General features: G+C 35.5%; 3 protein-coding genes across 4 annotated transcripts in view; 1 reads left to right on the top strand and 2 right to left on the bottom strand.

Moving 5' to 3' along the window:
• The window catches only part of LOC116768002 (chondroitin sulfate synthase 1), a 31,936-nt gene extending 23,111 nt beyond the window's left edge, over nt 1–8,825 (bottom strand). The window contains exon 1 of the mRNA XM_032658612.2: nt 7,601–8,825. Within this exon, the coding sequence (XP_032514503.2) occupies nt 7,601–8,362 (762 nt within the window). The 5' untranslated portion in view covers nt 8,363–8,825. The remainder of the gene's footprint in view (nt 1–7,600) is intronic.
• Nucleotides 8,826–12,244: 3,419 nt separating this feature from the next.
• LOC116768007 (uncharacterized) lies at nt 12,245–15,922 on the bottom strand. The gene is made up of 2 exons (XM_032658621.2): nt 14,188–15,922; nt 12,245–13,788 (listed from the first exon to the last, which is right to left on the bottom strand). Exons 1-2 carry the CDS (start codon nt 15,670–15,672, stop codon nt 13,663–13,665), a joined length of 1,611 nt encoding a protein of 536 aa, XP_032514512.1. The 5' UTR covers nt 15,673–15,922; the 3' UTR covers nt 12,245–13,662.
• Nucleotides 15,923–16,208: 286 nt separating this feature from the next.
• Nucleotides 16,209–24,830, top strand: LOC116768011 (poly(A) RNA polymerase gld-2 homolog A-like). 2 transcript variants are annotated; one of them, XM_032658625.2, is made up of 9 exons: nt 16,209–16,557; nt 16,628–16,893; nt 18,304–18,447; nt 18,652–18,948; nt 19,184–19,315; nt 19,521–19,649; nt 21,305–21,419; nt 21,559–21,683; nt 22,098–24,830. In XM_032658625.2, the coding sequence occupies exons 2-9, from the start codon at nt 16,641–16,643 to the stop codon at nt 22,232–22,234; spliced, it is 1,332 nt and encodes a 443-aa protein (XP_032514516.1). In that variant the 5' UTR covers nt 16,209–16,557; nt 16,628–16,640; the 3' UTR covers nt 22,235–24,830. The 2 variants fall into 2 exon arrangements, with proteins under 2 accessions (XP_032514516.1, XP_032514517.1); XM_032658626.2 differs by lacking the exons at nt 16,209–16,557; nt 16,628–16,893 and adding an exon at nt 17,814–17,975.
• Nucleotides 24,831–26,655: the final 1,825 nt, after the last annotated feature.

Here is a 26,655-nt window from a genome sequence, read left to right as displayed (position 1 = left end):
TTCTTCTGAAGACAATCCAGCTGACCTGGATTCATATCTTTGCAATTTCTTTTTCATTAAATTACATACGTATTAGAACTAAAATAATCACTCTACAGACAAATATAACTCGTATTTGTGTTATGTTTTTTAAAACAAAAAACAAATTTAAACTCTTTATTTATCATACAAAGTTGAACATTTATAAACATTGATAGTTTTTTTATCGATATCTTTCATTTTATATATATAATTCACACACCAACGATCTTTCTAACTAACGTAACCCCATCCACCCGTTACTTATAAGGTAGTTATTGTTTGGAGTCGTGATTTTTCTCTAGAACTTGCAGTCCACTGACGTCATAGTATACGACTCACTACTACATATGATATTAACATTGTGACGTCAGAACTATGTCAACGTTACTTTTATTTTTGCCACATCTTGTTATAGATATTTTAAACGAATGAATTCCTTTAAAAAGTAACCGCAACGTTTGACACTTAGTTCAAGATACGTCTTAAACGTACACCGAGAAACAAGGTACGTCAGGGTTCATGATAATTTGTTCCTTATATAACAACGAATCAATAATTATATAATACAGCTACACAAACATATATACGTACATATATAAACGTGTGTGTGCTTTCTGTGTATGTGTGTGTTTATTTTCAAATTATAAAATATCGTAATTAAAAACTCGGGGGGAGTTAGTGCTCAGGCTATGCAAATACAAAAGATTTTTTTTCTTTTATTCCTTAAAACGGGATGGGAAGTATGAACCAAAGTTTTCGACATTAGTTTTAAATTGAGGACTTGATTGATCGTGAGAAATCTGCTCTTGTGTTTATAGGAAATTTTTGATTTAATCAAACACTGATATAGAATTGATTCATTTACTTAATAATATATTCATAAAACATACTCCGTGTGTTATTTCCAGGGTTCCTTCTCGTACTACAATGAATTCTATAATTAGATACGAATCCTAAAATAACTTTACAAGTAGAGCAGTCATTCACAACAACCCCTATTTAAGACTAATTATAGCTTCGTTGGTTTGCACGAAGGATATTGAGATTTTTTGCACCAAAACAAAAATGTAGAAGAAGTAAGAAGAGACAGTCTTGTTCTATAAAAACAAATAACTTCGAAGAATTTCCCCGAGCAGTTCGCGATTATACGGATCAAAGATGTCAAGTGACGTCGGTAACTACAAAGTAATCGACTTCATTAATAAATGTAAACATACTCTTTATTTGTGCGAATATCTTCTCTTTAACATTTTTTTTTTTGTTTCACATGAAGACAGATAACAATAGAGGGAGCTAACAAACAGCTCGAAACACTTTTAGCGAAATTTAAAGACGTAGTCGCGTAATGAGGTCTAAGACTTTCGCGACTTAGACGTAGTCGCGACTTAAAATCAATTAAGAAGTTCAAGCTCATTATGTATGGCAGCGGAGACATCAAGTATCGAAACAATAAAAGAATATGAAAACCTGGCTATAATAATAATTCAAAAAATATGGGAATAGTTACAAACCTGGTTAAGATTTCTTTAGTCGTATTATAAATTTAAACCTTAAATAGAGCACTACATCTCGTACATTTTCAGTTTGGTATTAGCGCAAAGTGGTGTAGCGCGAGGTGTCGCTCGACAAATCGCTAATAAGAATCACCGAAACTTTGGTCCTATTTTAAGTCGCTTGCACTCACTGCGATCATTAATGGCAATTAGGTCAGGTCTAAATGCAAGCGGATTGATTGAAATCATTATGCATTGACCAGTTCTATATCTGGTTTACATATACATACGTGTGAAGAAAATATATAAGAGTGGTTAGGGAGACTGGAAATTATGTACATTAGGGGAAGTTACACACCAACGTAACACTACGCTAACCTGACAGTTACAACGTCAGACTTCAGACTTCATGCTTTTTGTTAATATATATTTTTTTGTATTTATGTCAAAAATTTATGATAATGTCATTCTCATCTCGTCTGCCCATGATCACAGTTGCTGCTAAGTAATCGAAATGTCGAGTATGTAGATTAAAATTATAAAAAACGCATAATACATCCGAAGATATATATATTTTTTAAATGATTACTCCCGAAGTCTTAGATCTTATTATCTGTATTTTTATAGAAATCCTCTTAATAAGAAAAGCCGTGTCGTAAGAGTTAGCAAAATTTGATTAAGTAAATCATTCAAATATCACTTACATTATAAATGCGTAAGTTTCTGAGTATTTAAGGAATTGTGTATGTATTTCCCACAAAAATCACTGATAGCATTATAATGAAACTTTACAGTAACATAACTTTGGCATCGAGAGTACCCGCAGGATAAGGACGTAAGAGCTGTATTTCACATGAAGTCGCGAGTTACAGACGGACACACTATATCCTTTTATCTCTGAACCCAATTTCGAAGGTCACTTTGACGAAGTCGCGAGCAAAAACTAGTTAGGAATAAATTTAGTTCCGCAACGCTATCTTGTGAAACACAAAGTGACATAAGAACTATTCTATTAGGTTTTAAAAATTATGACAAGTTTGGATTTATATTTCTTACCTACTTAATGTGTATCATTTAATTGTGATTTTTTTTTTTAAATTACAGCCATCCACTTATGACACGTTGACTGATGGCCGTCGGTATATTTAAACATCAGAATTATCTGGTTGCCAAAGACATTGATATAGACGTGGAACACGATAGAGAAGGGAGAATCAATGGCTGTTTCATCGCAGGAGCTCATGTTATTATGACATACAAGAGCATAATTGTTATCGAAAATATTAATAAGGCGCTACTAAAATAAATAAAGCGGGCAAAGTCCAGTTCAGAACCATGTGTAAAATTGTATTGTCCTTGTGAAAGCAAGTTAATGACAAAGAATAGCTGCTGTGAAACAGGTCCGGCTAGTCTTGATCTGAATATTTCGGCGTGCATTATAATTACTTTGTGTTGGCTATTTTTACGTGCAAGAGATCGTCGTAACTCAACTTCGCTGTTATTTGACAGGCCGAACTTTAAACCTTCAATTAATGTTTTGGCGATATTAAACATATATTTTTAGTTTGTATAATGGCAAAGGAATTATTTGCGTTTATTCAATTACATATCGATATACATGGAATTTAGTATAGAACACAAGAACACGGGCTCAAAATAACTTTAAAATGTAAATAATAAATTGAGAAGACAATTAATTCCAAGAGGTATTTGGTGTTTGAAGTGAATTGGGTTCATTTAATCGTGAGCCAGTTGGCGAGGTCGTTAACACGAAATGACGTGGATCCTCAGAGACCAAGACCTTGGACCAGCTACCCAAAAATACTCTCATAATATACATTACACTTGCATATTGTTTAAACTCGAAATATCAAACTCATTACTTACAAATTCATTCACAATATGAACAATTACGTAATGCTTGACGTATTTTTAGTTTTTACGTTACGTCGTAATTTACCAGAATCTGACACAAAGTTTAATTACTATTCAGTTCATTGGTCTCCATTTAGTATAGAATAACAAGCTGACAATTACTCGGTAACTGTAAATAAAACTAACTTCCCTACTGCATTATAGATATTATTTATAAAGACTTCTTAAGAACTATTTGTTTTTGATGAACATATTTCTTATAAAAGTGGATTACTTTTGACTTATTAAAATAACACGATACGAGACAATAAATAATTCATACTTTGGCTTAGGATATATATTATCATGTTTCTAGAAATATTTTACATATTTAATCTATGAAAAAGGAAGCAATAAAAGCCGGGATATACTATCAACACATCTAACACGAGTGATTTACTATCAATTATCGAATTATCGATAATTTCATAATTTTAAAACACCATAAATTAATTAGGCGTATCATGAAATCCTTGAAAACATCGATAAAATGGTACGATAAAAAAATCAATTTTCCACACTGCTCACTAGTGGTTTTTGAGAAACATGTACCTAGGATCTTTCCAATATCTCTTGTCTGTGTATCAGTGACCAACAAAGAAGCTGATCTAATCTCTTGCTTTCCTCAAGTTTCAGTTTTCTGCAAACATTTTTTTTTTGTGTTCCTTTACACTCGTATATATTGTTAGCGATTTAAAATAAACGCCTAACTAATTTTAAGCCGACAATCACCTTTTGTGGCATCTCCTTTTATTTTAAAATACGAAAGATTTTATAGACATTGACATATTGTTCTGTGAAAAACTATACCGAGTATTAAAGTTTAGAAACAAAAACAAAACATTAGTTTAAGTGAATGGAGAGGTAATAAATGTTGGAATTGGTATTAACTTTGTATTTACGAGCACTTTAACGATAAGGGAGTAAGTATGAGAAAACGTTTAACAATCACCGAGTCCAGGAACGTATTGGATATCAAAATATGGAGGGAATATTTTTTTATTTAGATTTTAAATATAAATCAGAATGATAAGCAAAATAACGAATCTTTGATACGTCGCTCGACCACAGAGTAACCTGTGTACCAACTCAAGGACGAAATGAAACAAGACGATAGTATCATAGACATAAAGACTTATAAAAGATTTTATTAAGGTATTAAATAAACATGCTGGATTTTAAGCAAATTGTAAAAAAAATTTGAAGAACTTTATAGATTTTTTAAATTTTAAGCGCACAATTATTTATAAGATTATCATAAAGAGAGCAAGTAAAATGTTAAACAAAATATGTTTTTACTTAACTATTCTATAGAGTTCTGTAGTATTGATAATTAAGAGACATCGTACGATAAAATACTTGTACTTGAGCACCCTTCTAGCGTATGAAGAAATCAGCGAGGAGTTGAGATTTGGGAAGGTAATCTTATCATGTGCCTTGATACCGGACTGAGGTTGTTACCTACATGCCAATATTCTCACCGCAAACATTTGTATGACGAAAATCAGAATAAAATTATTTTGAAACACGTCTCGTATAACTATAATAATGAAAATTATTTCTTAACTAACAAATTTGTTAATAAATGTTTAATTACATTATTAGGCCTCCCTCGTAATATACGCGGCATGCGTCGCTTGCTTTAACTCGAAAGAAGTCTCAATCGACTTATAAATAATCATGAAGTCGAAGAACAGGTGTCGTTAAGTTTGTAGGAACGTTATTCTTTATATTGACCTTTAATTATCTAGAGATAAAATCTTATCTTGAAAAAAAAGATGCGAAAATTAAATCAATCAACATTCTTTGATAAGCATTCCACTTGGGAATTTCGTTAATTTAAAATGTTTCAGTTCGTATAAACTATAAGATGTATGCAGACATAGTTACTACATCTCTCTTTAATCTATTGACAATTTTACGCGTGTGTTTCATTTCATAGTTTTACGAATCATTTTCCTTACAATTTTTGCTATTTTTTTAATATACTTATAACACATTTATAATTTCTTTTGAGGCTTTTGTTTTATAATATATAATGTTTTATATTTATATATTTGTATGTACACTCTTCCCCGTGACAGACGGACCGGTTGCATTTGGCTTATATATAAGAGACATTGACCTTAGCTAACGGAACCTCGCTAAATGTACCCGATTTCAGATGACAATTTCAGTAATAAGGCTTTAACTGAATAAAAAACGACGAACCCGTCACGTGTGGAGACTGTACACTGTACTATCAGAAGTAGCCAACATCTGGACATACTTATACATACAATATACAATCATTTTAAATTATTAATACGATAGGTAAAATTAATATAAAGATAATTATAACTTTATTCATTTATGAAAAACACCTTATACGTAAGGTTGCCTTATATGTTTAGTGACATATTAGTTTAAGAATAACTTGTTTCTGCGCCACTTTGAAAGCATTTCGTAACAGATCAGAGAAACTAAAAGCAGTTCATATTACATTACATTCTATTAGCGGTTGACTTGTACGGGCTCAGTTAAACACGCTCTACACGACGCGACGTCTGAACTACAGAGGTCTATTTCAGCCACGTCCTATTAAAATCTGAGTATCAAACAATAATTATTAATCAGTTTCTATGATATCGTCTCCCATTTTAATTACAATTTACCATTTTCTATCTGTTCTGTCTTGCGCAGGAGTGAGTGATCTTGGGTGAGTTACGAAATTGTGTGCGTTACTGTGGTGTACAGCCGGTTTTATAAAAAAAAAAAAACAATTAATAATTTCGTTTACAAGTTGCAACATAATGCGATTTTTTTACTGTATATATCAACACTTGCATTTGAGTTTATATTTACAACTGATATAAGGCCAGCCAAGTTTAAATTCGCGGCGTTACGCTAACCACAAGTTTGCAACGTGAAACTCAACGCAGACTTTTTCAAGTTAGACATTTAACAAATATGTACTGTAGACTTTAAGTTTGATAATTCTTGGTAAGTTAATTGTTCGAGTCATTAATGCATGTGTCGATTTCAATCTTTCCCAGCGTTTCTTAGTCTCACGACACAGAAAGAGAAAGTTTATTATAAAAAATAGTATTTTTCTTATCAATACTAATTTATCGTAAACATATAATATATTAGATATAATTTTAAACAAATCACTATATTATTATACGTCTGTTCGTCGCAAGTAAGACTAAACAGTCTATGGCGCACTTGCCATATCTCTTCCGTCTACTCCTACTGTATTGGATAAAATTATTCATGATTTTATATTCTTTCGTATTATAATTTATTCAATACACCAATTATAATATTATAATAAAATTCATAATTAATTTAGTGTTCGAGAACAATACTAATATCGAACAATAGTCATTCGTGAAGAAGTATAATAAAATGTTAAATGTAAAACACTCATTTCATATATAAAAGATCTTTAAATAATGTAACGTAAACGTGTTTAATAAGCCCTTTCTCCGACTAAAAGCGAAACATAACTCGGAATACCGCTAACTCGAATTAATAGCTTGTTCACATTTTATTGTATGTAGGTGAAATAAAGCGTGCGGCATCTGTACCAAACGAGATGAAGTGGCGCTCAGCGTCACGCTACACGCATGTAATACTGATTAATATAATGAAACTATTACTTAAGGAGACACTCTTATAGCAGTGTATCTATAGATAATATACGTACTGACTTACTTACTGACATTCTGATAATGAGTCAAACTTAACGTGTTATGAATTAAGTCACGATTTCCGTAAAACATTAGCTACAAAAAATATTAAGACGTCAAACAAATAGCAAAAATACATGAGATAAGACGCTTTTGTTCGTGTTTCAATGTTCACCAGCTCCAGCTCCTACTGTCGTATTTGAATACATTATACTTTAACCGGCAATAAAAGAGACATATACTTTAAGTCTTTATGTTATCTGTGGCCCATCAAATTATAATACAGATATTATACAGAAAATATTGTCTAATTATAAACTAAAAACTAAGGTCATTTAAACATATTAAAAGAAGAAGTAATAAAAAAATTTTAAACTTAATATTCCGTTATCATAATGACAATTTTTTTACTTGTGTGCCTCGTTTTATTGTCGCGCTTTTAAGATTTTATTATCATAACTATTTTTTGTTTTAAATAATGTGTCTCGTTCAACTTACATCGTAGCTCCAGGTGCAGGATACTCCAGCGAATTTGGCGACACAGCGGCCGATCTCGACGTCCTCGTGTGTCGTGTAAAGATGCTTCAGACAGTACTTCACGTGAGGAGCCACTCGCCGGAGAGTCTCCCGCGACATCAGCACTCCAGGCCCTCCCATACAGAAGTTCTCGTTGTAATCTAAGGCCAAAGCGTCCCTCTCTGAGTTGGTCCCTCTCCCAGCTTGCCCTATAAACTGCGGCTTCCTACTGTCCACGGATCTCAAGAACCGCCCCAACTTGTCACCTCTCACGTAAACGTCGTCGTCCGCACGCATGAACCACTCGAACTTGTCACCGTAATTCTCGTACATATACAACAGCATCATGAATGACTTCTTCTGCGGAGGATAACTGTCGTCGACGTTCCGCAACGACACCAGAGGCAGACCCGGGGCCCGCGATACTTCCGAGCTAAAGAACGCTAATCTGCCTGGTAGGTCTTGAGCCCAGGTTTCATAAACCGCTCTGGCCCTAGTAGTCAGATACTGTTCCGCGGTCATCACACCGACAAACACTAAAGTTCTGTTAGAATTTTGTATATTTTCGTCCGGTTTTAAATCTATTAACACCAGGGGGTCCGGAGCCACATACGTCTTAGCCGCCACCGGACAAGTTTCCACAGACCGCGAAGAAGTCCTCAAGCACAGTATCAAAAAAACACCCAACGTGACTCCGGCGACGATGCCGGCCAGCAGATGCATCCACTTGCTCCTTCGCGGCATCGTAGCAGCACTGCTTCAATTAAAGCACCCAGTCTCACCAGCCGACCACATGTGTGCATTCCAGGAATAGTCTTTTTATCCCTTTTTCGTCGGGGGTAGACATCAGCGAGCTGCTTTGACGGGATTTTGCCGCCCGATCACATGTCGACGGAGTCGTGAAGGCGTCATGCGATATCGAATAATAAATACTATCGCGATATCGCGCTCTATATATCAAATTTGCAAAAATTTTATCGGCAAAAATAGTGCGGTAAGTCGCAACGCGTGTCGTAATGCGAGACGCTCATTTTACTCTACGTTCAAACCCGTTCTGAGTTTTGATCGCAGCCGCTAGAAACACGATATAGATATGGCGGTAACTTAACACATCACACCACACGTCTCACACGGCCGCCGTGCGCGGTGCAACTGGTCAGTGGACAGTCACAGCAGACCGCCGACCGTCCGACCGTCGAACTTCCGAACGTCTCAACTCTCAAAACAAAATTCAAGCAGCGGTAATTCGGACTGTCCGCGCAGACCGACGCGTGCCATCTCGCTCGCACCCACAGCAGTAGCTATGTCCTTCCTTGTCTAAATGCGTTGGATTCGAATGAACCCGTCCCATTCATGCAGGGCAATGACAAGAAAAATTTAAGATATTAGACAATGATGTCCTAAAAACGTAACGCGGCCATTGTCTGAAGTCAGTTATTGTGTTGCTGTGTCCTCGAAGACTAAGAGAGGATCTGCGTTTTGAGTTGTGAGGCGTCAAAGATCTCATAAAAGACGGTGGCGTGATCAGCCGCCGGGCCGCTTATTTGCATACAAGAAAATTATACGACGTCCGGCCGTGTTACCGATAATTGTAATTATCTAAACCATATAAAATATAAGAGATCATCCTCCAGTTACTTGTAGCTATTACCGTTTTACAGAAGTTAAATAATAAATAATGCACGTAAATATTTCACCGTGAGTAATTAGTTTTTATTTTATTTTATATAATCTCTATGATTACATATAAAAATGAAACATTTACTTTATATGCATTCGGCAAAGCAACCAAGGTCAATATGTATATCGGCTCGCATCAGCTGACCGTATTAACATATTACGTGTTCCGTACTCAAATGCGCAAAGCGTGATTGCTAAAAAAAATCATATATATACTTTACATATGTCATCAATTAATATATTTATCGGCATTTTTTTTCGTGTTCAATAATATTAAAAACTCTGAATCTGAATTCAAATAATTTTGCAATAATTTTACGATCCAATAGTTTCGCTTGTATTATGATTAAATAAAATCATGCAAACATACAACACTTCTTGTTTTACTATGTTTTGTACAATATTAATAAATTTCATTTTACTTGTGAAATTTTTAATTAAAGCTGTGTTTTTTTTAAACGACATAAATATATGGGAGACGTTTTATATGAGTGTTTCTGTGGGCCGCCTAACATGTTGAATAAAAAATAAAATCAAAGAAATGCATCACACGTGTTGACGGCGAGACGTATGCAACGTCATTTGTTTGACAGATGGGATGGCCGATGGTGCAAGGCCAGGAGCTAGTTGGCGGGGTCGAGACACATCTCGGGAGGGAATTAAGGGCGCCTCTCAGGACCGGTTCGCTTCGATTGATTTTTAGGTCAATGTTGAACATTATAATAAATCAACAACGTACCTGAACCGAAAGTAGTTTAAAGGAATGCAAGCAACCGATTATCGTAACTAAAAAAAAAAAACAGAAAATTAATAAACGCATGATGATAAACTTTATAAGAAGGTCGCCTCGCATGAAATTTAAAAAAAGAATGATAAATTATGTAACTCATGTAACGCAATTATAAATTTGAAAGAACGACTTAAGTGTTGTTAATAATGCATTGATTTTACGTTATGAAGCGTTTATGTCTCTATACTTACGTTGATTTGCTGAACTAGAATGTAAGTAATGTTTCAAATTAGTTACATTTCATGTGCCGTATTCAAACAACTATTTACTTATAATTAGTTTAATATCTACAGCACGAAACAATTAGCATACAGCGGTCAGATGTCACGGTTATTATATAGCGATAATCTTAAAAATAGATTCATTAATTCTATAATGGCAGCTTCTCTTGGAATAAATACGTATATATATACATATTTGTATTTTTAAATAGGTTTTTATTTAAACAAACAAGGACAGGTGTATCTATTTCTTCCGCTCTTCTGGTGACGCTGTCAAAGCCGTAGAACTGACAACAATATTCATTACAAAAAAAAAATCTATTGGAGAACTTTTATTGGCATCGCGTAAGTTTAAAAATAAAAAATATGTTCACTGCATTTCTTGACGTTTGTGTCGTTACTTCTAGCGTCATAGAATACAATAAAAATATTTACATATCGCGTTTTATATTTTTTTTAAAGGTTACGTTGAAAGTTTTTTTTTAACCATAGCGTGTTTTAACAAAATAAAACAAGTAAAGTATTAATTATCACCCTCTATAAGTTATATAGGAATAACAAAAAATAAGTATATAAATTAAAATGGTTAAACATAAAGAAACTGCATTAGTTTTTGTACAATAAAAATAAATATTGATAACAGTAACTAAGGTTCAATTTATTTCATAAAAATGTATCAAATTATCTGAATAATAAATTTCAAGGCTCATACAAGTAAATAATAATTACAAACAAGTATTACATACTTGTTTCATTTTAAAGTTATAAGTTATTTCACCAGTTTTTAATGGTAATTACAAAATTACCAAGTTGTTGAAGGTATTATATTGGTACTATGGAGGTAAAGATATATAGACTTCTATGAAAATATTCTTTAAAACTCCAATAAAGACTACACGCAACACACGTCAGACGAAATATTTGCGAGTTCTGCCACCGAAAGACGTTAGACCCTTTTTTCAACACTATCCCCCCGCCCTCCGAAAATATCCTCAATCAGGCCCGTACTCATCCGAAACTATGAACAACGACGTCAAAGGAGATTGCCATGCCGATGCACTTATAGCAAAGTAAAGAACATTTATCTGAAATAAGCTTTAATTATTAGCCTAAGTTATAATTAACAAGAAATAAAATTTTAAATAAATTCGTACAATATTAATATCTGATTCTCATCCATTATAATGAATGGAAATTGAAAAAACAAAAAGCAGTAGCATAAAATGCTATCAAGTAAAATAATTAACATTTGATTATTAATTCTAATAAATTCGGTTGTAATTTTTTATTTGTCTAGAACGAATATAGTTTCAGAATTTTTTTCCTATATAATATATCATCGCCACCTTTTAATGTTACTTTTAGTACCCTAAAACGATCGGATAACTCAATCAGTACGTAAACTTTACACAGTACTGGATAAACCATATATCTACCTAGCAAGAATAGCAATTGATAGGAGTCCACTTGAAATAGGGCCCCAGCATTTTCAAACTCCCAATTGTTATTGATCGTAAATTGCTACATAAGAATTAAGACCATAAACTCGTCAAGACATATACGCAGAGCTTCTACTTAAAATCAATCGCATAAATTATAAATAGATATAGGTAAGAACATACAGCAAATCAAAGGCTTTTCAAAGAATACATTTTTTCTAGTCTAATTTACTTAATCTGAGACTGAGTTTACGGAATTACTCCTAAAAGGTACTTACATGATGGTTGACACTAGTAAGCTAGTTCTTTCTAAACTTTTTTAACTATCACTTACTATTTAAATAATATAAAGTATTTCACTTATTGTCCGATTGCACATGGTACACGATGTTTACAACCTCAAAACTGTGTTAAATAGTTTCAGCAAACAGATGTTTGCTAGGAATTACTAGCAATTAAAAAAATTAAGTAAACGTATTGAAATAAAAACAGCGAGTGAAAATAACTTTTATTATAGTTTCATTTCTGTGAAGCCGTACAATATAAAACCACGCCCTACGCCCAAGCATCACTAACAGATTTAAAATAAATTAAGATACAACATTTGTGTATATTACATAATCTATAGAAAAATATTCTTTTTATTTAACTAAATGTTACAGACTACGAGCTAGCGCGGCAAAACTACCACAGACAAATAAACTTTCAAATGAACATTCGTTTTTAATAACAATATCTTTTTCATTCAATGTTAAATCGATGCATTCGATAAATGAGAATCCAATAGTAACATTCCAAACACTGTTTCGTTCTCATATGTACAATACATACATTTATATATTAAAAACATGACTTGAAGTTTGAAGTTGTCGTCAGCACTTAATAGAAAATTAACTTTCATTCAAGATTTAAATAGCGCCGTCTATTATAAGTAAATTTTTTAATTCCATTACTAAATGTAGTACACGGCCATTCAGCCAGATACATTTATAAGTACATAAATAGCTAAATAGTAACAATATTTATGACGCGTAATATTCGCATTTATCTTGTGACTTCTTCAAAGATTTTATTTCTGAATTGACTTAAAATTGTAAGTCTTCAAATCGTTTGTTGTGATTTAAAAATTTTTTTTACAACTTTGCAATTAGTCACAGACTATGTCAAGAAAACTTCTATCACATTCACAATCACTACAGCATTTGGATAAACCAAATCTAATAAGTTCTTCATAAACTTATACGGTAAATATTCAGACAAACGTATTGAATAAATTTAATGGACGATTAAAATTATATCTTAAGATATATCTTATTTTATTTACAATATATATCTAGTTGTTTATTTTCACAAAAAATCTTTTCAAAACAATATCAACTAAGCATCACAAATCATTAAACTAAAGTGCTAAGGCAAAGTCGTGATAAAATAAAAATGGAATTGCATAGAGTATAAATAATAAATAAGTTCTCGGGAACGCTGAGACGTCACATATCGACTCTATGTAAGCGTAATTGTTCTAAATTAAAACATCTGACCATGGCAGTGTTTTTAATATTAGGCTCCCCGACATTATTTAGGTTTATAACATATCGAAGTAATTACCAAAATGTCTTTTTTAAGACTTTTTTACTGCACCTTTAGAATTAGAAAAATTGAGAACACTTCAACGGCGACTTATTCGACAATTTTCACTTTAAAATATTTAGAGTAGTTTGATAAATACGTTCATTATTTATAATTTATCATACTATATTCATAAATGCACAATCCCATTTCAAATACATTTTCACACTACATACAGTTTAGGGGATCATAAATTTAAGTTCATTAAGCTGAGTTATATCCAATAGTTTAAAATATATTTATATTTCATTTTATACATAAATATCTTTACAATGGAATCATTAAATATTAAGAAACTAGTTCATCGAGCGCCTTGTCCCTGTTGAACTCATGTTTGGAGAGGGCAGCCAACACACGAGCTTCAGAAAAACCAAGGTCCATAAGCTCCCCGAGAATAAGGAGACATTCTATAACCTGGAATACAACAAATATGAAATAAAATACATATAAATATAATAATATTATGAAACAAATAATTATAATGTACAATATTTTACTCTGTTAAGTATTTTTTACACAAGACCCCAGTCCAATGCCCGCTCACCCAACAATTAATGTCAATTTATGTAATTCTGCAGAGAACATTTACATTAGTCTGTTAAGCAAAATATGTCCCACCCACTTACATATTGCTACCAGATATACTAAAGATATAAACAATCCTCAATATTGTTGTTCAAAATAATCTGACAAAAATATTTTGTTTACAATACAACAATAGGCAATATAAAGTTTGATATTAAAAATCTAGAATGAGCAACCACAGCAATAAGATAACACAATTGTCATAGATAAGAATTCAATAACAGTTACCTTTTTATCATTTTCACCTACAAGACTACACACCCTGGCCACCCTGTCCAATGGAAACCCCATGCCCTGTATCTTCTTGCACATGGTTTGCATTTGCAGTGGAAGTTTTTCATATGGATTTGGCAACTTTTCTATTTTTCGTTTCCGTTTCTCCTCCTTCTTATCACTACCAGATAAAGATCTTGGAACAATGACGGGTGCTGGGCTCGCATTGTATGACCGGTCAGTGACCCTTTGTCTTTCTGAAGCTAATTCTTCATTCAATTCTTTAACAATATCAGGCACACTCCTTGATCTAGATTTTACTGTATTCTGGGAACTTACTAAGACAGTTTCTTTAGTGTCCGTCATTTCCGGTGTATTTACTGTATTGGCATAAGGTTGTTGAACCTGGCTATAGGGCAAATAGTATGGTTGAGCACTATATTGAGGATCAGTTGGGACTTGAATCTCACCAGAACCTGATGGCAATTGACTATAATAGGGGCCAGCATATGTCTGTGTTGGGTTATAATATTGGTAATTTGGCATATATGTGTTATCTACGGGGATATTATCACAGATATGATTCGGATGCACATAGTATCCATTTGATACTGCATAGTGTTGTGAGGGGTAAATAACATTGGGTCCTACTATTTGTTGTTCAATATAAGATTTCTGTAGGCCATCTACACCCATTTGGGCTTGCGTGGCACAGTTGGTGTAGCCATATGCTTGTCCAGGGTATGTCTGGGCTGCGCAGCTTGTTGTTGACTCCCTCTGACTCTGTAACACCTGGGCTAACAGCTCCATATCATTTATAGTCTTCAACTCAACATTATCAAATGGACTGGATGTGTCATTCTCAAAATCTTTGTATGTTAATGTGTTTATGTTATGATTGTAATTGTATGGTATTGTGGACATTTTTGTCTGTATTTTAAATTCTTGCAAAGGGTCAGGGTCATCTAACAAACTATTATTAGGATAATTTGATTGCACTTGTATGGGCTGAAGTATGTGCTGAGAGTCTTGTATAGATGGGGCAGGATATTCTATATCTGTATTAATAGCAACATCAGTTTCAGGGCTATTGTCTTGGGTAGAGAAAGTATCACAGTTTTTTTCAGTTTTATCATCAGGAGACAGAGCACTGATCTCTTCAGTACTAGGGTATGACACCTCTGAGACACTCAGTTGTTTCAGTTTCTCTTCTGCCTCAGCAGCAGCAATTGCATCCAATTTTTTCTGTTTCGCTTCTTCCAATAACTGAAGTCGGTGTTTCCTTTCATTTTTCTTTGTCTCTTTCGCACTTTTAAGCTCTTTAAGTTTAGAAAGTACATTACGTTCGAACGTGGAGCAATACTGGACGCTGTCTACAACACTCTGGGCTCGCAGTGGACACTCGAGAACACTATAAGGCAACTCGAATCGTGGTGGCCGTTTATACTTTTCAGATATCTTTACGGGTACACCGTCCATAAAGTCACCGAAATGAGACATATCAAAGAAAAGTTATTAAGGAGATTGACACGAAATCACAATATTTGTCGACTTTTCGCACTTTTAAGGTTACATTGTTCATCTTAGACGTCATCACTATAAGTGAGATTTTGCTTTAAAGATTTTAATTACAACTGCGCTTTAGAACCTTCATTATAATGTGTCATTGAAGGAAATTACTGAAAAATTTACCATATTAAGTTATATTTTTAGAATAATTTTGACAAATATTCGTTTTGACTTTTGACGTCAAATTAAGTGTCAATCTTGAAATTGCATTGCAAAAGTTGCAAGGTCGAAATTATCATGTGATCTCAATTCGGATACTTGTCAATTACGACATCAAATTGTAGGAATTCTAACTAAAATATGCATACTTCAATCGTCAAAATATCGTCAGAAAAAAGTTTTTATATTAGTTTAAAGAATATATTATTATATATTGAGACGAGTAACTGGCAAAAAATATTTTTTTTTTATAATTTGAATTGGGAATACTTCATCACGTGTAAATGACTCCGAATGTAGGTGTCAGATGTCGCTAGTGCTGCTTTTCTAAGTCATGGCGGATTTTTTCATTAATTTATAGATTTGCCGTCAATTTGTGGGTAGATTTATTATAATCGGCGTCGAAATAATTGAAGCTCGCTCTGTTTGTACGTCGAGAGTTAAGCGACAAGCACGTTATACTGAACTCAATACAATTTGCAGCAATCGCCATCGACATATTAAAAAAAGACGTTTGACGGATCGTCTCGAATTTCGCTGGGATAGTAAATAAAATAAATTTATTATATTTCGACGTCCAGACAAATATACCGTCTAGCATGACACAATAGCCGGCCATAAACCCTAGACGTCATCAAATTAACTGCCGGAAAATAGGTAAGTTGGCGTTATTAAATATAATATTGTCGCAAAGCTTTCCAGCTATCCTTTAATTTTTTTCCTTCAGTTACCGAGCCATAATGAATGAAGGTGCTCCACTGGTGTATGGTAGCTGTGGCTACGAGGGTGGAGTGTACATGGTAGCTGGGCAAATAGACCGTAGTCGCTACCCAGTGGAGGCGCTGGGTGTGGGGCGCTCAGGTCATGGGACTCCTCGCCGATGGCCACGCAAGGAACGCTCAGTCAAACCAGAGAATACTGCATTTTCATATGACTCGGATGATTCCAGCCAGTCCAGCAGCGCCTCCGGATCAAATAAATCAAGTGAAAAAGGTGAGTCTTCTCTCAGTAATACTTGATAATTTTTTTTTTCTATAATTAAAGTAATTTGTTTTTCGGATTGAAGTCTGTAGTGTATATCACGATGAATAAAAAAAATGTTGGATTACCCTCAACTTTAAAAAAAAATTAAACTATCAAATTTAAGAAAATATTAATTGTGTTCATTTAGGATACATCTGTTTTGGGTATTAGACTTTTTATAGACAAAATAAGATTTGTAACAAAAATTAATCAGTCCAGATCTATCTTTGGCCTTGTCACCTTCAAGATAAATGATTATAGATTTGTCTGTAACATATAGTTTGTTGTTACATGTAACATAATTCTGGTCCCATGGAAATAGTAGAATATTAATGACATAGAAATCCATATATACTTAATAGTACTTAAATATTTTTGTATTTCGCTGTTCATATTTTGTCAGTGATAATTAATAATCATGAAATATTGAAAGCATAGTACATGCCTATGGGAATATAATGTAGTTTGTTTTGCTTCGAAAGGTCAAAATGTAAAGATGATTTGCGGCACTTGAAATAAACATGTTACTTAATCAAAACAATGTAACATTTATAACAAATGTATAATAAATTTAAAATCATGTATTGACTGATAGCAATTTTATTTATAGAAATAAAGGTCCCATTAAGTAAAGGAAGATTAAGTCATTCACATTGCAAGAAATTACTCAACAAAATTAGTCAGCATAATATTACATCAGTTCTTAAATGTGTAAAGTTGTTTTATATATATAGTTCTGGGATTAAAATAAGATAAAATTATCTGTACAGAATTTGACAGTACTATCGGACTAGGCGTATCGCAAATTATCTTAACAGTGTGTGTACGACACGTAACGAGTACGTCACGATGTCGGAATGTATAAATAATAGATCGTGTTGAAGTGACGCTAACTAGAAGATGTCTGTATAAAGACTAGCGAGTAGGTCGCGCCGTGTGAGACGATTTTTAACACATCACGTGTGAAGTGCGCTTGTTTACATTTCCCCGATTAGTTAATACGCATTACTTTAATTGTGTTAGTGTTATAACATACACTATGAACGCGTCGAGTGAGTGGACTTTATATTTTTATTTTCAAGTGTATATAATTTGGTAATTTTAGTTTCCGTGATTCGACATACTATACTATATTTGTTGGCTTTGAATATTTGCCGATTTACATAGAACTAGCAAATATCTATAGGTATATGTATGTATTCATTTATTTTCGGATAATTATGACTCGATTATTATTTGTTGATTATTTATATTTTACGTCTTGTCTGATATACTGTCAATTTGACGTACATAGTGTTGGATTAATTATAATTAAAAGTAGTAACTTTAGGTGAAGGACGTTTTATATAAATACACATGTGTGTGTGTGCGTGTGTGTAGGTGAGGTGCCCGTCCGTGGTGAGGGTCGTGAGTGGCGCGGCCGGGGTCGCCGGGAGCCCCGCCAGCGTCGTATAGCGCCCGAGCGCTACCTGGCCGCCTCTTACCCCTTCCAGGTGAAGTTCACACCAGACAACCTCCTCAACGGTGAGTGACGCACGACTGCTCGGAAGGAACATCCGCTTTGGAGATCATATAACTATTGTATCTATCAAAAGATTTTTATATCTGTAACCCTCAACTTGAGCTCCACAAATTTAGTTCTTCATATAGTACTAGCAAAATACGATCCAGCCATCGTTTTTATAACTGGAAACCATGACTTTTAATAGTGTTGAATGTGTTGATCAGGTTCGGAGTGGGACACGCTGTCTCAGGAGATATGGGACAAGTTCGTAAAGTCCCAGCAGACGGAGGAGACGTTCAGGAAGAAGATGAACCTGTGGCGCTACCTGTACATCAGCATCAAATCGATGTTCCCGCGATACGGGTTGTACGTGGTGGGCTCCACCATGTCGGGCTTCGGGCTGGACTCGTCCGACATGGACCTCTGTCTGCACGTGCGGGCGCTGGCCGAGCTCGAGCCCCGCGCGCACGCCCTGCTGCATCTCAACTACATACTCAGCCACATCAGGAGCTTCGACCCCGGTTAGTGTGGTGTATTACAATATAGTACGAGACTAGAATTAACGGGTTATCATTGATAAAGTACGGTGACTAGTATCAGCTCGAGCTACGCCGTCGCGGGGAATGGTAGAGGATCACTATCCAGTTTGAATGAGCGGTCGACCATCCGGAAATGTTCGATATCGCCATATTAAGATGTAGCAGCCGGGGATACGAGTGACGAGGATTGGTAAAAGTTGTATCGTATTAATTTCAGGTGCGGAATTAATTCAGGCGAAGGTCCCCATACTGAAGTTCCGCGACGAAAGAAACGGACTCCAAGTGGACTTGAACTGTAACAACGTGGTCGGCATCAGGAACACCAACCTACTGTACTGTTACTCCAGGAGTGAGTGGTCCGCTGACTAGGAATATTAATTAAATTCTCAATATTTAATGAAAGGAAAAACATGGTGAATGTAGATATGAATTTACAAGGCAAAATGCTTGAAAAGTTAATCTCTATTGATATACTAGAATAAAATCCATTAGTTATAAATAAAAACCGACTACCAGGAAACATCTCAGTAATGGAATATTACGATGTATTCCAGTGGACTGGCGCGTCCGGCCGCTGGTGGCCATCACGAAGCTGTGGGCGCGCGCTCACCGCATCAACGACGCCAGGAGACGCACGCTGTCCTCGTACGCGCTCACACTCATGGTCATTCACTTCCTGCAATGTTAGTACTACTCTATAAGCTACGCATGCTATACAGCACTGACAGTTAGTTGGGAATCGGTCACGGCTGGGACTCGATACGAGGTCACAACACAGTGAACATCATCCATTCGACGAACCTCTTTCCGTAGCCGCGCCAGGCAGTGTGAGTATCGAGTCTTGGTTATCTGAGTTAGCCTTATTCATCAACATTTGTTAGCAGCATGTCGAGGAACTCTACTCCTTCTCTTACACTCCCGCATCATTCATCCTGCCCTTAGATACTTCTAACCATCAGTGGCATGCACAGAGATTCGGGGTAGGGTAAGCAGAATATTTTTGAAAAAAAAAATACCAATTTGCATGATAATTTCCTCCTCTAAAACATTGATAATAATGAGATCTTACGCAAGTATTCATTTAAATGAAACTAATATTTTGGGATCACTGCGCGTAATTTTTTTTTAACGGGCAGACGAGATGTTTGCCGTGATCACGGTTGCTGCAAAGTAACCGAAGAGTCGAGAGTATGTAGTTTTTAAACATTGATAATAGTATATTGTAATAGTAAATCATTGATAACATTCGCGCATAAAGTTACACTAGTCCGATCAGAACGAACATCTATATATTTTATGAATCTCTCAACTGCCTCTGAGCCACGAAAGTACCTTAAAACTATTACTATTTGTTCATCACCGCTTTATAGAAGTTATTAAAATCGGAATATCCAGCGGAAATCCAAACATTTTATTATTATTATATGAAAACAACAAACAAGGAAATCACAACAACGTATTTGTGTGTACACAACCTGCCAGCTTATTAAAACTATCATAATACTTTTTATTTAAACGAATAACATTACCTTTCTTTTAGTTTACTCTCAATTGATCACACGCATTCCCTTTGTAATTATCTTATTTTTATTATCAAACGACAATATGGAAAATCTACTCGTAATTAATTTCGATAAACACACATCACCAGCACAGAGCTCACAGCTATAATTTTCCATAATTCGTTAATAAATTCACTACTTACTAATTAACTAATTAAAACTTATTCACTTGCACTTTGAAAGACAAGTGACAATATTCAATAATAATAAAATGGCGAAAAAAATATATGAACAGTTTATCGACCAATCAGAATCCCGCTTCAATTGACAATTAACGCACTTTCTATGAGATTTTAAACGAAAAAAGGAAGCAGTGTCTCTCGAATACAACACATACGTAGGTTTTACACACACATGCAAACATTTTCTCCATACAACACGGGATTTGTAGATCGTCCTTGAGATCATTTGTGAACAGTTGAGCCTAGCGCCGCTCTGGCTGCATAGCGGCGCTAGCAGTCAGCAGCGGCCGATCGAAATGTTTCGTTTCATATACTTTATAGATGGCACTTTTAACAAATCGTGAATCAAATGTCATGTTAAATGTCTGCAAACATTTGTATTTCGTAATGTATGATTAAAAGTATGTAAGTAAGAATTAAACAATATAGGTTTAATTGTTATATGGGTAGGGTATGCTGTGCTTATTTGCATCTATGGTGTGCACGCTATTGCTAACCATACTGATAAAATCATTTTTGTACTTACATCCAGCAATTATTATCTGTGCTTAAGTACCTGGTAATACTGAACATATAAGGATGGGTGTGTTGCAGGCGGGACCAGTCCGGCGGTGTTGTGTCGCGCGGGCGAGGCCAGGTCGCGGGCTCAGAACAGGTGCTCGCTGGGGGAGCTGTTCCTCAACCTGCTCAAGTACTATGCTGAGTTCCCGTGAGTATAGACAAAGAACATTTTAACATTGACAATTAAATATATGTATGTCGTAAAAAATAGATGGCGACACTGCAGCCTTAGCGGGTGTCGTGCGACTTAATATACAATGTAACTCATAACTTTTACCATTGTTTAGGTACGAGCAGATGGCGGTGTCGGTGCGCGCAGCTCGCCGCGTGCCCGTGTGGGAGTGTCGCGCGCGGGCCGCCGCCGCCCCGCCGCATCACTCGCCCGCACATTGGAAACTGCTCTGTGTGGAGGGTCAGTGCCTACTGTGAATTCAGTAACAGACAAACATACCCACAGATAGACTACAAGTATATGTTATACTGCACTTGTAACAATGAGACAATATAAAGTGTCCCCTTTAGTGTATGTCTAAAATTTTGTAATTTAATTTATCGTTGGATAGTTTTCATCTGCTTTAAAATTTAGCTCTGTGTTTGCGCTGGTCTATATCCATCAAATCATTAGAGTTTGGTAAATTGTTACAAGTGGCGCCATCATCCGTGCCTTAGAACTGTTTTTATGTCTGATTATAATTCATTATAATAGTGAACCATTATAATTTTATAATGGCTTCGTCTATTTTGCTGGACGTTACTGGAAGTAATGCTCAATATTGACTGAAATTGTACCGGGAACACTATGTCATAAGTTATTATTACATTCCAGAGCCGTTCGACCTGACCAACACGGCGCGGTCGGTGTACGACCCGGAGACGTTCGAACAGATCGTGAGCACCTTCAGGTCCAGCTACACGAGGCTGGCGCGGGGGCTGCGACTCAGAGACGCCTGGCCGCAGCGATGATACTCACTGTGTGTGTGTGTGTGTGTGTGTGGCCACTGACGCCTGGTGGAAACACTTACGAGCGAGACGGTCGGACTGTTGTATGGATCCATTAACTAATATATTTTTGAAAAGTCGACATGAGTGAGTGCTATATGAAACGATGAGCTAGGAGACGGTCCCAAACAGAGCCGGTACATAGTGAGTTAGTTCACGGGCTGTGACATGTGACTGGACCAAGGAACACGACGAGATATAGCATGACGCATGGGACTCAGCTCGGAAATTACAAGTGACCACGAATGCAGCTCAATACCGTCTGAGGGACACTCGCCGGCCGCTATGTATGAGGTCCGCTCAGGCGGGCGGCTCAGCTGCATTAGTCATCGCCTAGTCAGTATGCCCTCGCACGGCATCACACTTGATAAATTTAGTTCCTCACATACGATACGAGTCCACTACATTAAGGCCATATTGTTTTATATTTATAACGAATGCCACTATGTTACTGATATGTTTACACCCCATAGTGCCATATTGTCCAACACGTTATCTTCGACCATCACACGTCCCGGGACCTGGGTCGAGTCCGGCGGCGACCCCTCGCGCCCGTCAGTTGTCGCGCAACACTTATGTAATGCAAAGTCGCTTCGAAGCCGCGATACTGACGAGTCGCTTCGCTGCGGATGACCTTCAGCCGACCCGTGTGATGTTCGTTGTCCGAGCGGCCTCGGTGCGTCCCGTTCCTTTTTAAATATTTATATTGTTTATTTATAAGTTATTTAATGTAAATAGTGAAAATGGAGAAAGCAAAAAAAAAAAATATTGGGATATTTTAGGATTTTATTGTACGCTTTATGTATATAGTGTGTGGTGAGTAAAGAGTAAATGACAAAAAATGCTTCGAAGCCGTGTTCGAGTGAGGCTTAGTGCCTGGCGTCCTTGGGTCGGTTGAGTCGGCTTGGTAGGGCTGTCGGTCGGCGACGCATCTTCGGGGCATGAGCCGTACAAATACTATGAGAGAGTCCGTGTCCCGGACATGTCTAGTTAAATTCCAGTTTTAATGTCAAAGGGTGCTAATTATACGTTAAACCTAGGATAGACGTTGTCAGCGATGACAAATGATATGGTGCTATATTTTGGGTTGCCTTAACTGTGAAGTAGTCAGCTTGCGTGTTACACTGTGACGCTCGACCCGGGGGTTCCTGGAGGTTGAGGTTAAATATGGGAGATGCATATCTTATGATTATAACTGAAGATTGTACAATTGTTATATCTTAGCTTTGAGGAATTCTTTATGAGACGTTGTTAACATGTACACCAACCGAGAACGTCGGACCATAGCTAGACACTGCGAGCTGCTGCAGACCTAACAATAGCTACGTGATAGGTTTCAAATCTGGTCTTAGTTAAAGTTTGGAATAAATCGAGACGCCCCCTCATGACTCGATAACCATCGCATGGGACAGACTCTTTGCCTGGCGAATATATAGGGATTATTAATATAAGTTTTATATCGATTTTATGTATGAAACACTTTGCTGAGCTGAATATTAAAGTACAATAATTAATTATTAAAAATGAATAATCGTAAGAAAACTGTTTGTATAGTGTCTCAAAAAAACTGTTAATTTGAAAAAAAATTATATATAAAAAACAAAAAGTTTAAAAAGAAATTATCAAAAAAAAATCATTAAAAAAAAATAAAAAAAAATATGTAAAAATCCAAAAAAATATATACAAAAAGAAAATTTTTACTTTGACTTTTATCAGGGTCCCAATGATATCATGCATGTATTGTATTTGCTTCCATCTTAAATCCTCAGGAAGTTTGAGATCATTTTTGATGAGTTTTAATATGATGGCTTTGCATTTGTCACTTGTTTTACACATATAGCATTTCAAACCAACTATATATTATATATAAATATATATCATATGTATCTATGTATTTTATCCGTGCCATATTTTTTTTAACAGCATTGTCTTTTTATTATATTTTTAATCGAAATTAAATAGAACGCAATTTAATGTCAATAGCAATGAAATAGTTTTTTTTTTCACGAAATCATTTTTAACTGTAATTCAGACTCGTAATGAATATGTTTTTCTTTGAACATGAACTGGCTTCTGACCAAAGCGATTAACTCAAAATTTAAAAAGCCTTATACAGACTTGAAACAGTTCCGGGTTGTCACTGCCAGGTTGGTGTGCATTACGGAATTAGGCAGGTTCTACACTGTGTCATTTTCGATGTTTCTTATGTTTTTGCTAAAACATTTCAATGAAACTTCTATAATATGTATGAAACCGTTTGTTGTTCATTGAAGTAAAATGCAATATGAGGACTGTAATGTGTTTATTGCGTTCTGAAATGTACACATTTGGTTTAATAATAACAGGCGACATTTGTCTAGCTATTACCCCGCGGAATGTTCCCATTACAATACACACCGGGTCGTCTGTTTATTATGTGCGTATTATGTATGACCGATCCGTTTCATCTCGGTTGTGTCTGGACTGAACACTTGTTGCATTTTATTTGTCTGAACATGAACAACTATGTACAAAGAAATTATTGTAAAAGTTGAACAATAAATTATATACAAACTGCCAATAGTTGTTTGATTCCTTAATGATTTTTTATAAACATGGTCAATAATAACGACTAGTGATTATCGATATGTTTGTTGCCAACGATAATTTTTATTCCAATTTGGCTGTTCACTTAAGAACTCTGAAAAAATTAAGGTTTCATTTTTCAGTCCGCACAAAAACGGTTCATATAGAAAGATACGCCTTGACACGTTTAAAGAATAAGCTTTCAAGTCCCATGTTTCAATTTCAAAAAATTCATGGTCTACTTCGTATCACCTTTTTAATTTTTATCCTGTTCCTAGAGCTGGGCGTACGATCCAGCTGTTACAATCCCTTTTCAACTTATACTCTAACTTCACTAGCATGTTTTGTAAAATAAACATGAAAATTACCGGTAACCTCACGTGATGTTTCCTGTATAGACACACGAGCCTCTGGCGACCGATTCATCGTGATATGTGTACACTCAATAGAGGCTGAAACCTACAAATACCAATACTGATGCCGGACAGCAGCGCCATCACAGAGCTTCCAAGCACTATGTTCACCAAAACGCCTGAAGAGCTTGGTGACTAAAGTAAAATCCAACAATGAGATATAACTTAGAATCGAGGTACCCAGTTCTTAGTTGTCACAATATTCCTGGCAACGACACGTATCATGGGTAGGGTGTGATGAAAAACGACAACGTCTGACGTATGTGTGGATATTATCCGGCTGAACGAACACTGATGAATTTCAATTAGAGATAAAACAAATTTGATGGCAGATAGTGGGCTAGTGGGTAGGACCAGGATAAAATAAGAATAGATGCAATCATTTATTTTATTTCCACGAAGGACACCAATTGACCACAGGTGGCGCTGGATTATAAATCAAGAAATCGTTCACGCCTAATGTCGAAGAGTTCGGCTTCAGTACCTTAGCCGTACCTAGTAGCCAAACCTTGTAATAGAGGTGACCAACGAAACTGGCGAAAGCTGTGTCATATTAAAACCTTTTATATTATCAACAATATTCAAGAATTGCGAATTATAGGTATGGTGTCTTATAGGAGATAGCTTTCATTATTTTCAATCGTAGGATTAATGTCTCGATAAAGGTATGTACCGACCTAATATATATATTTTATCACCTGACAAATCTCAGAATAGTTTAAGCTCTAAGGCACTATAGTCACCTCTAAATCAAAAATTCTAAATGAAGTTCAAAATATAAAAAAAATATATATACGGATCTTAAACACCTCCACCTAGGATCCAAAGCTCGAAAAAACCACTTAAAAATCTAAAACATCACCCAGCAACCAGCTCCCCGACATCGATATCTCTCAGCCAGCTTGTTAATAAAAAAAAAACTTAAGAACTGATCAAAACAACAAGTACTTCGGTTCTGAGAGCTCTTACAGAGGTCATCGTTCCGTCGTTTGAATTGGTAATACACCGGATGCATGAAATTGAAGGTGTGCAAACTTATCTCAAAAAAGTATAAAAAATAATACCCTCTTGGAGAACTACTAACCGATAGCCCCCTTTAATCTAAAAGTTATTCTCGAGAGTTGAAACGTTGCTTCTTGCAAATAAATTTAATGATTTAAAACTTAGTGGCAGGGTAGATTTTAAAATGTTTTCCATGTCGTAGACCTCATACACAAACTCCGACAAACTATACAAAGACCAAGGAATGTACCCAACCTCTTGGCATTGTGTTTCTGGACGGTAAAAATGCCTCCAACATAATCATAACTTTTGCTGTTCAAGAGGCCTTACCCATACATTCAAGAATGATTATTATGATGCTTCTACGATGTCTGTCCAAGTAAAAGGACAGAAAAGTCCGGTACC

The sequence above is a fragment of the Danaus plexippus genome, chromosome 19, assembly GCF_018135715.1.
Source record: "Danaus plexippus chromosome 19, MEX_DaPlex, whole genome shotgun sequence".
In the NCBI taxonomy this organism is placed as follows: Eukaryota; Metazoa; Arthropoda; class Insecta; order Lepidoptera; family Nymphalidae; genus Danaus; species Danaus plexippus.
This window is presented reverse-complemented; position numbering and strand designations above follow the sequence as displayed.